We start from the raw sequence: 12,666 nt of genomic DNA, 5'->3' as shown, positions 1-12,666 counted from the left end.
AGGTCAGCGATCTCAGCGGGGCACTTACCAATCGACGGAGTGCCAGCAGGAGAACATCCAGCAGTAATTGGGCTCATCAGAGGAGCTAAGTTTAAAGTACCTTCTGAACCTAAATACAAGGTCCTATGGGACGTGACAGTGGTGCTGCGGCTATTAGAGAGCTGGCAAGCAAACAAATATCCATCTCTCAAACAGCTTTCAGGCAAATTAACGATGTTGCTGTGTCTCATATCTTGTAAACATGTATCGGATATCAAAGCATTGGAGATCAATAGAATGATATTGGGCATGAAGGTGTGTCCTTCGCGGTAGTGCAAAGGACTAAGACAGGCACTTCAACAGTGCACTATCCGTATTTCCCGAATAATATCAAATGGTGTGTAGCAAGCTGCATCAAGGTGTACGAAGCTAGGACAGCAGAAAATAGAGCAGAGAGTACTACTCAATTGCCAATAGCGCGTAGGAAGCCTTTCCATGCTATAAAGACAGCTACCATCTCGAGATGGGTCAGAGAGGTAATGCAAGCAGCACGGATGGATTTACAGAAGTATGGGGCTCACTCCGTAAGAGGAGCGATGGCATCTAAAGCATATACAACAGGAGTACCTTTACAAGAAATCATGTTAGCAGCAGACTGGACTAATGATCGTACCTTTAGAGAATTTTACTTTAAGCCTTCTGAGAATATAGCTGTTACAGTATTGGAGCAGCTTTAAACAAGCATAATGCTCGCCTCCAGTCTTGCCATAGAATAAAGACTACCCCTGCTAGCTGCGCAGGGAGTATTCATTCTATTAAAGACTAGGAGGCGGGCATTAGTTCCCACCCACTGTTATTTGTTAATCATATGTTCTGTATGCTTATTTGGTGATGATATGATAACAAAGCTGGACACCACCCTGATATTCTATTTTGTATTTTCGATAGAAGAGCAGAATAGTTAAGTGAGGTGGCTAGTAAGGAGAAGGCGAGAGAGCAGCTTGAGGAATTGGAGTGGAAAAAGTATTCGCTCTGTTGGCGGGACGAGAAGTTTAATGGTTAAGTGACATTCAGAGCAGGTAAAAGAGGAGCAGCTCAGGGACAGGAAGTGGTCATAGCTGAGCTGGAGAGTGAAGGACTACAGAGACTGGGATTCGTAGTTCAAAAAGTGGAAAAGTCACTTGGGACATTTCAAAGTTGTTGTTTGTTATAGTTTGTTGAAACTGCTGAAGAGTAGTAACAAAAGAAGTTGAAGCATAATGCTTGCCTCCTAGTCTTTAATAGAATTAATACTCCCTGCGCAGCTAGCAGGGGTAATCTTTATTGGTTTGCCTACAAAAGATATTGAACCCAGTCCCGCACTGTTCCAAAACCAGGGTTGAGAACATCTAAAGGGGAAATGGAACAAATGTTTCTAGCTGAATGACTTGACAACATTTAATGAACAGAGTAAGCATGTAATGTTTGGAAGAGTTCTATAGTGTGTGAGGTGATACTATTTAACAGATGGAAAAATACTGTGTAGAGGGAAGGACTTTGGCGTTTACTTTTAATAATCATATCCAATAAGGCAGTTCAGATCAATAAACTATGTTGCACAACACTAGATAGCCATCAACTGCTCTAACTCCACTCATCTCTGATGTAGCTTCTCTATGCTATTTATAAGAATATATTTTGTATTTGTGAGAAACCCATTATTGTGATCTTCGTTACAACCTTTTTCAGCTTTAAGAAATCCTAAAAATAGCAAATATTTATCCAAAAATTCTAGCTTGGACAAACCTGATTGTACAACTGCATTTTCCACAAATAAAGTAATTGATCAAATAACTTTAAACAGAAAATTCATGACACTAACATCTATTTACGAGATCAAAATCCTGTTTAAACAAATATTGAATGTTGCTTCTTGTACTGTCACAAAGGGACCCCATGCAAGAACTAAAGGTACTCCTAACAGCAACACCAAAACATTGTAACACAAACTGTCAAAAATAGTTTTAAATTTTACAGTAAACACGAATATTGAAACTTAGGACACATTTATCGGAAGCGGTTTATATATTTGAACCAGTTAGCCACAGGAATGTTTAAACCTTTAAAGGCCATCTGTATTGCCACGTGCACTTACTTTCACTTCATATTAAAGGCAATTAACATACAGTCAATGTAATTTGAGAAGCATTTGATACAAAAAGTTCAGTCTTAAAATATAGGAAATTTAAAGCATCCGTAAAATATACAGTATTGCACAAGTCCTTCATCCATGGTTAAACAACAATGTTATTGTATATGAGCCAACATCATGAAACAAATTAAAGAAAACTAAAACACTTTCTAAACGCCAACAAATTAAAAACTGAAGATTTTACACAAAAATATGAGGTAACTTTTTTCCCCATATTCACAATGATGATGCAGAAACAATGTTAAGACAGACTTGTCACATGACAGAACATTTCACTGTTCAAAAACTCAAAGTGCAAGTAGTCAATGAAAGCAATTCAACAATTCCATTATTTAAAAAAGTTACTATACCACACAAAAATAAGGAGTAGGTTAACAGATCCGTTGGCCCTCTGTGGAGGCAGCAATTATGGCAGCAAAAGGATTTAGGTGGTTCATGAGAAGTTAGTATACATAGCATGCAATACACTTTAGGATACAGAAACAGATGTGGAGACATTGTTTTATGGGGGGGTGGACGATTATGGGATTAGCTGTGGCCAATCACAGAGGAAACATGTGTGGCCAATGTCTGGATGTACAATATAGCCATCTAGTAGACTGTCTATGTGGATATATGCGGAGGACATGTACCAGATTGGTTGATTGGGTCTGTTTTGCAAAGTCAATACAAAAGGAAATATACAACATCAAATTACAGTGAAATGTAACCGCATCTTGAAAGTAGCTTCATCAGCAGAAATCAAATTCAGAAGATAACATTTAGGGCAGTAAAAGATGTAAATAATGGGCATTAGACACTTTACATATTAACGACGTAGGACTTGGGTGGAAGATCAAATGTTGGAGACCATCAGCAGCCTGCCGCGAGTGTGTTTTTTAAAAGAAAACGGTTTTGGAAGCAGCCCTGGCTGCAATAGAGGTGGTGGGTCAGAAAACTGTCAGATATCCTTCAAAGTTAGTGTTCCAAATAATTTCTCAAACTGTCATGCTCAGTCAAAACAAGAACATACGCGATTTGTTCTCTGCTTCCAAGACTAACGTGTTTCCCCTGAGCCATCCTCTGGTATGTTGATTTTAGCTGTTGCTCTTTGCAAACCATCTCCAAATGCTTACCGATCATATGGGGATGGTCTTCCAGAGAGCCTTATTCTTTCACCTGGGGAACTATCAAGTTCCAAAACCGGCCAAACTTATTGAGATTGGTGTAGCCCTACTTTCACAGAGTGGGCTGGGATTGCCAGAATCTAATCTGGACATTAAGGGGAAGAATAGCACGCTTGAGAGCTTGTTGGCCATGAAGCGAAGCCCACAGCTGAAAGGAAAACATGTGCTGCTTTGATAAATACCTGCCTAATTAAGGCGACGCATCAGAAGCCACTACCTCTTGAAAGATTTGGGGAGTTTAGGGGCTTGGTGGTTGCCCAGTGGAGTTTAAGCTCCTTTATGCTGACTCAACATCGAAGTGATTCAGTGACAAAGCACTACGATCTTTGTCTACAGCCTTCTTGATAAAAGGACCCCGACTACAAAGAAAGCTTGCGACTTCTGTTGAGGCACAGACACCAAGGCGGACGCAATATATAGCCCATATCCCATGGAGGAGTTCAGATTAGCCCAATTCATACTGGAGAAAGTTAGAATGCCTCTCACAAAATGTCCTATATGGGATGGGATTGTGCTGTTTTGACTACAAAGTGAAAAACTGTTGTATTGTCCCCTTCCATATCATCACAAAGCTTAGAGCACATTTGGAACAGAGAAGCCATTAAGACAGATCAGAAAAATAGGACTGTTCCAGAAAAACAGCCAAAATGTTGTTGTAAGCACTTTCTCCAGGAGAAAGCCAGAAACATATTCAGCTTGTTATGTCACAAGGTTTTTATACTATGCCAAGTCACCACCACAGTAGTCTCAGCGTGCCTGCGCTTCTTTGGAAATCTGTTAAGTTGTGCAACCACTAGCGGAGTCTCGCGTAAAAAAAAATGAAAAATAAAATTAAACAAAAGGCTCAGGAAATTTAACAGAGCTGGCAAAAAGGAATGTCTTCTGAGCAAAATCTACAACAGAGGTTCAGGGACCCTTTCGTAAGGAGTATAAAACGAGCAGGAAATTAAAAAAAAAACATAAAAAACAGACCAAGAGTGCAGAGTTCCAGAAGAGAATTATGGGTCGCCACTGCTGTCTGCTTCAAAAAGGCAATTCCCCTCTGTTAGTGATTTCACTCTGTGATTGGTTCAAATTAGATGAGAAGTTTTAAAATTGTTTTTTTTTTTAAATACAAAAACATGCCCGGGACAAACAATGATTGGGAAGAATCCAAAAGGTGAAGAGAACTTTGCACACCTTTAAAAACAAATGCTCAGTAGTCCGATGTCCTGTAGAGAGTAGAGCACAGGAGCATTGTTGTGCCCTCCGAAGAGCCAGTCACCACTTGGCAGAACTAATCGAAATAAATATGTTTAGACATGGTTCACAAGCATATCTTTCAGAAACACTTGCCAGCGAAATGTGCTCCGTGGGAGGAGAATTTGGCTCAATAAGTACATTCACATTTAACCATTTCAGTAAATGAGGGATAAATTATGGCTTCTGTGGTCATTTCTCTTCAAGATGACAACAGACAAATGGCAGCTCTGTTATTTAGGGTCTAGGATAAGAGTTGTCATGTCCACAGTCCATCGATGCATTGTGATGCATTAGCTAGCTCTCCTCCAAACATCATGTTGGAACAAGGAATTTCAGTGTGTTGGCACTGGAAACCACTGGCCTGGATAGTTAGTGGGAAAACTGGTAAATGGGGCAACCATATATGTAGAGACAGCAAATGATTGCAAGACATAATGGAGGAGTGAAGGAAATGGTATTAGCACCCTTATGGGGGGTGGCAGCCAATCAGGTGGCTTGGATCACGGGCTGAAACGGGCGACCTCTGGCCACTTTCCCTACTGCTTGACTGCCGGTTCCCCTGCCGCCATCTCTTCCCCCTCCCCCACCCCCCGCCATTACCTCATTTCGGCTGGGGTACTCTTGGGTCCCGGAGGCTGCCATGGAAAATGAAGAGGGGCCCCGCCTTCCCTTTCCATGGTGGCCATCTTGGAATAGTATTTTCCTTCACTTCAAGAAGAGGGCTGCCGCAAGGTGTCCCGTTCACAGCAGGAAAATACATTAAATTAGCCCCATCCCAGCATTTGGAACGGGTGCTAATGGCGTTACTGGTTCCAAGTGCTGGAACCGGGGCAACGGCCAAGCTGCCTGGCTGTTAACCCACCCATCCCCCGTTCCATTCCTAATACCACAGTAAATGTTTTAGCCGCATTAGAAGCAAGGGACTCCTGATGCACAGATGGGCCCTATTCAACATAGATCCATGGAAGAGAAACTATACAAGCGGAAAGATCCCATCCCTAGTGCAAGAAGTAATTAATAGTGGATAGATGGCTTTCAGAGCGGTCTCAGCACAGTTGACCTGGTCCAGCGGCTATCCTTGATATTGCAGATGTACACTGTTAAAATCCATGAACATCTATGCAGTCTTCGTGGATATGAAGACTGCTTTTGACAGTGTACAGAGGGCAGGCCTGTGGGCCCACCAGTCCAATTTAGGTCTGCCATCGGGTATACTGGGTGCAATCCAGTCACTGTACTGTAATAATGAAGCAGTTATTCGATAGTCAGGGGGTGGCCAGGTATTCTTTAGAATAAGAATTGAGTCTGGAGTACGGCAGGGATAAGTTCTTGCCTCCATTTTCTTTTGCCTCTTTAACAACAGAGTGATTAAGTTGCTTCTTGCTGAACAGACAGATGCCTCATCTTTGGTGCGAAAATCCCCATTTTGTTATTTGCTGATAATGCAGTTCTGCTTTCCCTGACTGGCAATGGGCCAGGGAAGCAATTAGCTATTTGTGGCATTTTGCACAGCCAATGGACTCGCAATCACTTTACAGAAAACTCAGTCCATGGTGTTTTGCAAACCCCGTGCTAAGAAGCACCCACGCCTGAAGTGGCTTTGAGTGGCGGCCCCATTGAACAGATTGTGAGCTTCGATTATCTGGGGGTCCGTTTAACGGCCAACTGTGCTTGGACGGAACAGGTAAAGCTCCAGGAACAGCATGGCTATATCAAGATTCACCCAGGCGCACGGGTGGGTCTGGTCAGTGTAACCTTGCATATCTACAAGAGCCAGGCAAGGTAGGCAGCTCTCTATGGGGCTGAGCTGTGGAATATCTGCAACCTAGCGCATCTCCAGGCCACGGAACAGAAAGTCCTCAAAATCGACTTTGGGGCTCTCTGTGAATGCATCAAATGCACCCGTGGTGTGGGATCTGCACCTGCAGAGTATTGGGTTTATATTTCTGCTGAGGCTGGTGCTTCTATGGGCTAGACTGCAGTCCAGAGGTAAATTGGCCCGATATAGGAGAGTCATTGATGTTTTGGTCGCCCAGGTGGCCAACCCTACCGAGGTTCTGGGCGAATCGTAGGGAGCTACACGCGGTGGGCTTGGAAGGTTACTGGCTGCAACCTGATTCTAGGAACTTCAAAGAACTATTCAAGAAGGCCTTCAGGGTTAGATGGCAAAGACTAGAGCGATCCTTGCAATTAACCACAGGGTTTGCATGCATCTGGATATCATGCCCCCTAAATTAATGAGGGTCTTGGTACATGAAGATGTGTATTTGCATACTGCCTTTGGCCTCTCTTAAGCATTCTTGGAATAGGTCTTATTCAGCCTTTTATCCATTTTACCCTAGTGCAGTCAAAAGCATTCAGCACTATGCCTTTTTTTGCACAGCCTATAAGTACGCTATCGGCTACCCTTAGTTATGCTCTCTAACTTTAATAGGGCATCTTTGGTGTTGCGCTTTTGTTTGGCTGGCGATCCTAGTGTGCTTTTTTGGCATGGGGCACTTTTTGTTGTCGGCATGGGGGGAAGCGACTCAAGTGCTTGGCGGCTGGAGGGCCCGTTTTATGAGCTGTATCCGCAATGTATAATTTTATCCTACCTTTTTTTTAATGTGCATTGTTTTTACTCTTAGCACGCTTGATATTTTATCCCTGGTTTTATTACATGATGCATTTTATTGTCCTGCTTGTGTATTTTCATGGCTTTTATATCCCTTCACTGGTCGAAATAAAGTATTGAATTGAGAATGTATAAAGTACAAAAAAAAAAGTTCCCAATGTTTTTCTTTTTTGCAAAAAACACTGCAACTTTCAAACACCAAGACCTACCCACTTGCCACAAAGCACTAAAATGTGTGAACAGAAGGAAGATAAAGTCACACGTGCAAGTCTATAGGTCCCTGAAAAACCTGCTGAATTCCACGAGTGTACTGCAGGGGCAGGGCACAGGTAGCATTGAAGGACTAAATAGTTCAATTTTGAACGTTTGAAAGAGGAGATCTGCAAAAACTAAACATGCATTTTTCGAATGATACTAACAAAACTGCCATTACCGGTTTGGCCTGCTTGCCGGATAACATTTTTTGCATGTGATTAGCTTTGTTCACCAATCTGGCAGCTGCAAAAATTCAGGAAGGAGAAAAATAATGCCAATGGGAGAAATGAAATGGAGTCCAAAGAAAACCAGTTCAATCTGTGGTAGCAACAATTGCAGTCTGACAAAAAAAAATCCTGGTGAGGTGTTGATATATTTATGTCTGGTTCAGGCAGAAAATCTCCAATTGTCAATATTTTCAACACATTATGATCAAAGAGGCCAAGGGAATTAATAGTTACTCCGACCCTGCCGTAATATACGGTGACCCTTTTTTGGTTCAGTTTTCTCATCAAATTCTTTAGTTTGGTAAATTTGTGGACAACTACCAAAAAAGAGATACCGTCTAATAGCAACATGCTTCTTATTGCTTCTTTGCCCTTGGATCAAAATGTATACAGCACATACATACCAGCACTAATACATTATCCACATTGATCATAGTCAATAAAATAGAACCTGAACCAGATTTTCATATTTCATGCTATTGATATAGATATAATTGAACACAATTTAAAGCAAAACAAACTTTAAAGTTTTACTAATTTAGAGAAGGCTACTTCTTTAACTTGATTTGGACATTTTGCGCATGGGGGAGGAGGGATACATAAATCTTCTAGTGTAAATAATTTAATTGGGATGATTTAATGCAGACAACCGTTGCGTTATTCTGTCCAGAAATGAATGTTCATGCAATTCCCAGCTATGCAGAGTGCACGAAATATTCATGTTGTGGTAATTAATTTTGCAGATTATTTATAGTAAATTGTTTAGGAAGTGTTCTTTTCAGAATTGTACTAGTGCCCAGAAGCCATGGTAATGTCAGTGTGCTTTATAAATACTGTTTAACATTATTTTCAAGTCTTTCATAAAATGTATCCCTTAAATGCAAGAGTAAACAAGTAGAACAGGCATTCAAACACCATTATAAAAGAAGGACCTGGGAAAGAATATAGGAAAACGTTTACTCAAAAGTAACTCTGGCCATCTTTTGGCCATTTTTAGAAGTAGTTTATGCTTCTTCAGAAGCAACTTTTGCTAAGGTATTACTTTTTTTATTCTTTTAAGGTCTCACGCCATTTTGTACTATACAAGATTAATGACATCTTTCACGTATGTAAAACTCAAACAAAGACGAAGGGTATCTTTTTTTGGAATGAATTGTGAAGGTGACCTGATCAGGAGCATCAGAAGAGTCTCACAGCCAGTAATAGAGTTAGAGTTGGCACAGAACATATGAAAAATGTCACCCATCAAAATCATGCAGCAAAAAACATTGCAAGTGTTCCAACCATTTGTTTAAGTACACAGTATTTAGGCTAGAGGAATGCATAGACTCAGAGGGACGCCGAAGCATTTACTTCGGAGGACTTCAACAAGAAAATGCCTTCATTGTAACATTCTCATTCGAAATGTAGCTTCCCTCTCCATCCCCAGAAGACCATGCTGAAATGGCCAAAAACTAGATGTTCGAATGTAAAAGTAACACTGTTTGCACAACTAACCTACATTTGTTAGAAACATGCAGTGCGATTTGCAATACAACAGATCATAGCTCCATTTTAAAGACTGCATTAATAGCATAACACATTGCAAAAGGTTTGCATCATTAGTCTTAATCATAATTGCATCATATGCAATGTAAATAGGTATGTTAATTCATATTTTGGACAACTCCAGCTCTTGTTTGAAGTGCTTTATCAACTCAAGCATGGCCATACACCCTGGTATATGCTGTGAAAACGCAATGGATTCTTGATTTTTACCATTCTACTCTAGGCACACAGTACCTATGGCTCAAGGATTCAGATGGTTTTCCTTGCCACTTTAAAATTGGGAACCATCAACCAAACCAATGTTTCTTTACGGTTTAAAAGGTTATTGGGTTCAAATGGTTTCAAATCAATTACATTTTAATATGCTACAATTGAAACCAGTGGCGATTTTACATTTAAATGAAATCTATTTCTCCCACAGACCAATCTATCATATTAATATTTCTAGAGGAGATGCAGGAATATTGAACGGCCTAGCTCTTCCTTTTGAACAGGTCAGACTCATAGAGAAACATAAAAACAATTCTCTACTGGAACCATTAGTGTACAGATAAGTTAATTTTAAATAATTTGGAGCCAAGATGTTAGACTACATCAACAGTTCTGTTGTTCAAGGCTCAGTTTTCTCTGCTGTTTTTCCAGTTCAGACAAGTATAACTACCAGTTATTTTCCTGAGTAAGACTATAAAAAGTTATTTTCTTTCTAAGAAAAAAGTATAAAGGTAAAATGTAATGTAGCAGAATCACAAAAATCCACTTAAAAACAATTACAAGTGCATACATCATTTGTGTTTTTGCTGCCCAATATTGGCCCCTAACAAACAATGTAGGCTCAGTAATCACTGATCTAAAATATTTTGTAGAACTGCAATTAAATGCTTAAGCCCATAGATGTATCCCTCATCTATTGTACTGCTAGGAAATACGTGAGCAAAGTCTATCATCCGCACTTCAACCTCTTGTCTTTTCTTGAGATCCGTGGGCATATGACAAAATACATGTTCCAGTTGTGGTGCAAGATTCCCATTCAGACGTTCCTGCGTAAGGCATGCATTGCTTTTCCATGAGTTGTCTTGTTCCAGGTTTTCTACATTTGGAGTGACCTGACTGTGATTCCTTTTAGAGCATGCTTTTTTATGGAGTGCATACATCTTTGATAGACTTTTACCAACTGAAGACTCTATAGTTCCATTTTCCGGAGTACTTCGTGCACGAATGTTGTTGTTGTACTCCCGTCCCTCTCCATCTAAAAGAGGTCCTTTGAGCACCCCTCTCTTTTCAACCAATGTCTCTGTACCCAAACTTGTAGTCATTTGCTGAGATGAACCTTCGTAAACAAACAACAAAGAACTTGCATAAAAGTGAAGCTTGTCCTGACCCTCAAACCACTGCAAAATGTCCTGTATTTTCTGAATACTCGCAGCAACAGCATCTTTTCTCAAACAGCAACCACTATGAAAAAATCGAGACACACCTAGATAGAAAGAAAAACGTTTTAAGAGCAACAAAGTGCAATGTCACTTGTAGCATTAGCTGAACAATTAAAGTGATGTGTCAGGGTTGCCATTTTGCAGAAGAACCTGGACTCTTCAATTACCAGTTATGGTTAGGCAGCACTACGAATGGTTAGAGCATATTTCCTAGAAGGCAGATCCCTACCAAGTGTGTGGACCGATCACTAGCAGCATATAACCAGAGAGGTTCTACTGTGAAGGCCACTATGGTCCAAACATCCCTTGCAAATGGTACTCGCCAATCAAAATCTACTCGACTATGCGAGTGGGTGAAAAAAAGTTGCAATCCCTGGATGAGCATCAGCAAAATGTAAAAGGTTAGCTGCATGAATGGACACAAATAAATAGGGTTCCATGTCTTTACAACGATTTTTCTTTTTTAATATGGGGGGTCCCCCCTCAAGCCCCTTGTTTCTATTGCCTTTTTACCCTCCCCCTACTACACCCGCCCATTTTAATCCCTTAACCCACCCCCCATATATACTTTTACTTTAAAATTGTTGTTACTTTGTTTTCGTTATAAACACTGGATACCATAAATAGATATTATAAAAAGGATCTGAAAACAGTTTGGCCAGCTATCTCCTACAGGTGCTAATATATAATACAATCAATCATAAAGCAAAGCAAATTCTGGAGGCTATCTACAGTGTATAGTAGCGCAGTAGATCTGTAGATTTACAGACTGGATGGAACTACTGGGAGCGAGCAGAGTGTTCCTGCAACTTATTTCTATTGCAACATTGCGAATGATCAACCTGGAAATCTTTTTCTTACCTGCACAGACCGGAGTCTGTCCTCACTGGCAAGCATTTCATCAGGTGGAGGAGCACATAAACTCACGGCCTCGGCAGAGTGAGCAGAGGGTTCTGTGTTACGTGGGAGGTGGTGATGTCGACTACAAGTAAGGCGCTTTTATAATATCATTCAAGCTCGAATGACAAGCATATTCATTCTTGTGGTAATCCGGCGACATCTAGGTGGTGTGACGCAGTGTGGTGGTGTGTGCAGTAACCGATCGGGGAGCGGTCCTAGAGTATGAATTCCTCTCATTGTGTGGAGCAATCGTACACCGGACCCCTGCATTAACAAGCAGCCAGGTCCAGACTGTAACTAAGCCCTCTAAGAAGAAAGGAGTGCTACTTTTTGTTTGAGTCAGTTCTCAGAGTAAGGGTCTGGTGTTCAATCTGATGCATGTACCACCTCTTTATTTACATCTCCACCTCTCTCGTTTCAAACGCTGTGTGAAACCTGATATTGTGCGGTGAGACCTGCAATCGAAGTAACCCCCAGTAACAGCTAGTATTCTCATTGTTTTATTTGCTAGCGTCACGAAGGAGCAAGGCAGTGGGGGCTGTGGTAACAGATAAGGCCACGATTAACGTGTGCCTACACTAAGAAGGCCATTGAGTGAAGTCACTGGAGCGTGGCGAACTTGGGAGAGCTGGGAGCGCAGCCGACGGACCCTAATAACGGTCTTTTCACAGCCCTTACAAAGGTGACACATTGATAAGATTCGTGTAGTGGATCAAATAATCAACAAGTGCTATCCAGAGATAATAGTTCCACTGTACAAAAAAAATAAGAAAGGGGGAGAATCCCTAAATCCCAAACCTCAAAACAGTAAAAGAGAAGAATTGACAATTGTCATGCCATTGAAATACATCTTGTGCAGTGGAATCATGACGGACGATCCACGTGCACCAGAATGGGAGGGATCTTTCATTTCAACCACCTAAACACCCTCGCTGCCTGAACCAGAATTGGAGCAACCTATGCCTTTGGAACAATAAGTAATTACATGCGCCCAGGTGCATGGCTCGGACACTCTCAACACCCCCCTCGCTCCCCAAATCCCGCCCTCGCCCCTGGAGAATCGACTACAACAAGAGGCCCAATTAAATGGGCCACCTTTTTTATTGTGGGAAAA

At 41.2% G+C, this 12,666-nt stretch overlaps 1 protein-coding gene across 1 annotated transcript in view; it reads right to left on the bottom strand.

Annotated features, from left to right (window-relative positions):
• Window positions 1-2,019: 2,019 nt before the first annotated feature.
• IPMK (inositol polyphosphate multikinase) overlaps window positions 2,020-12,666 on the bottom strand; it is a 95,158-nt gene continuing 84,511 nt past the window's right edge. The window contains exon 6 of the mRNA XM_069611237.1: window positions 2,020-10,696. Coding sequence (XP_069467338.1) covers window positions 10,062-10,696 — 635 coding nt within the window. The 3' untranslated portion in view covers window positions 2,020-10,061. The remainder of the gene's footprint in view (window positions 10,697-12,666) is intronic.

Source organism: Ambystoma mexicanum, chromosome 8 (assembly GCF_040938575.1).
Source record: "Ambystoma mexicanum isolate Mex_15411 chromosome 8, UKY_AmexF1_1, whole genome shotgun sequence".
NCBI classification, from domain to species: domain Eukaryota; kingdom Metazoa; phylum Chordata; class Amphibia; order Caudata; family Ambystomatidae; genus Ambystoma; species Ambystoma mexicanum.
This window is presented reverse-complemented; position numbering and strand designations above follow the sequence as displayed.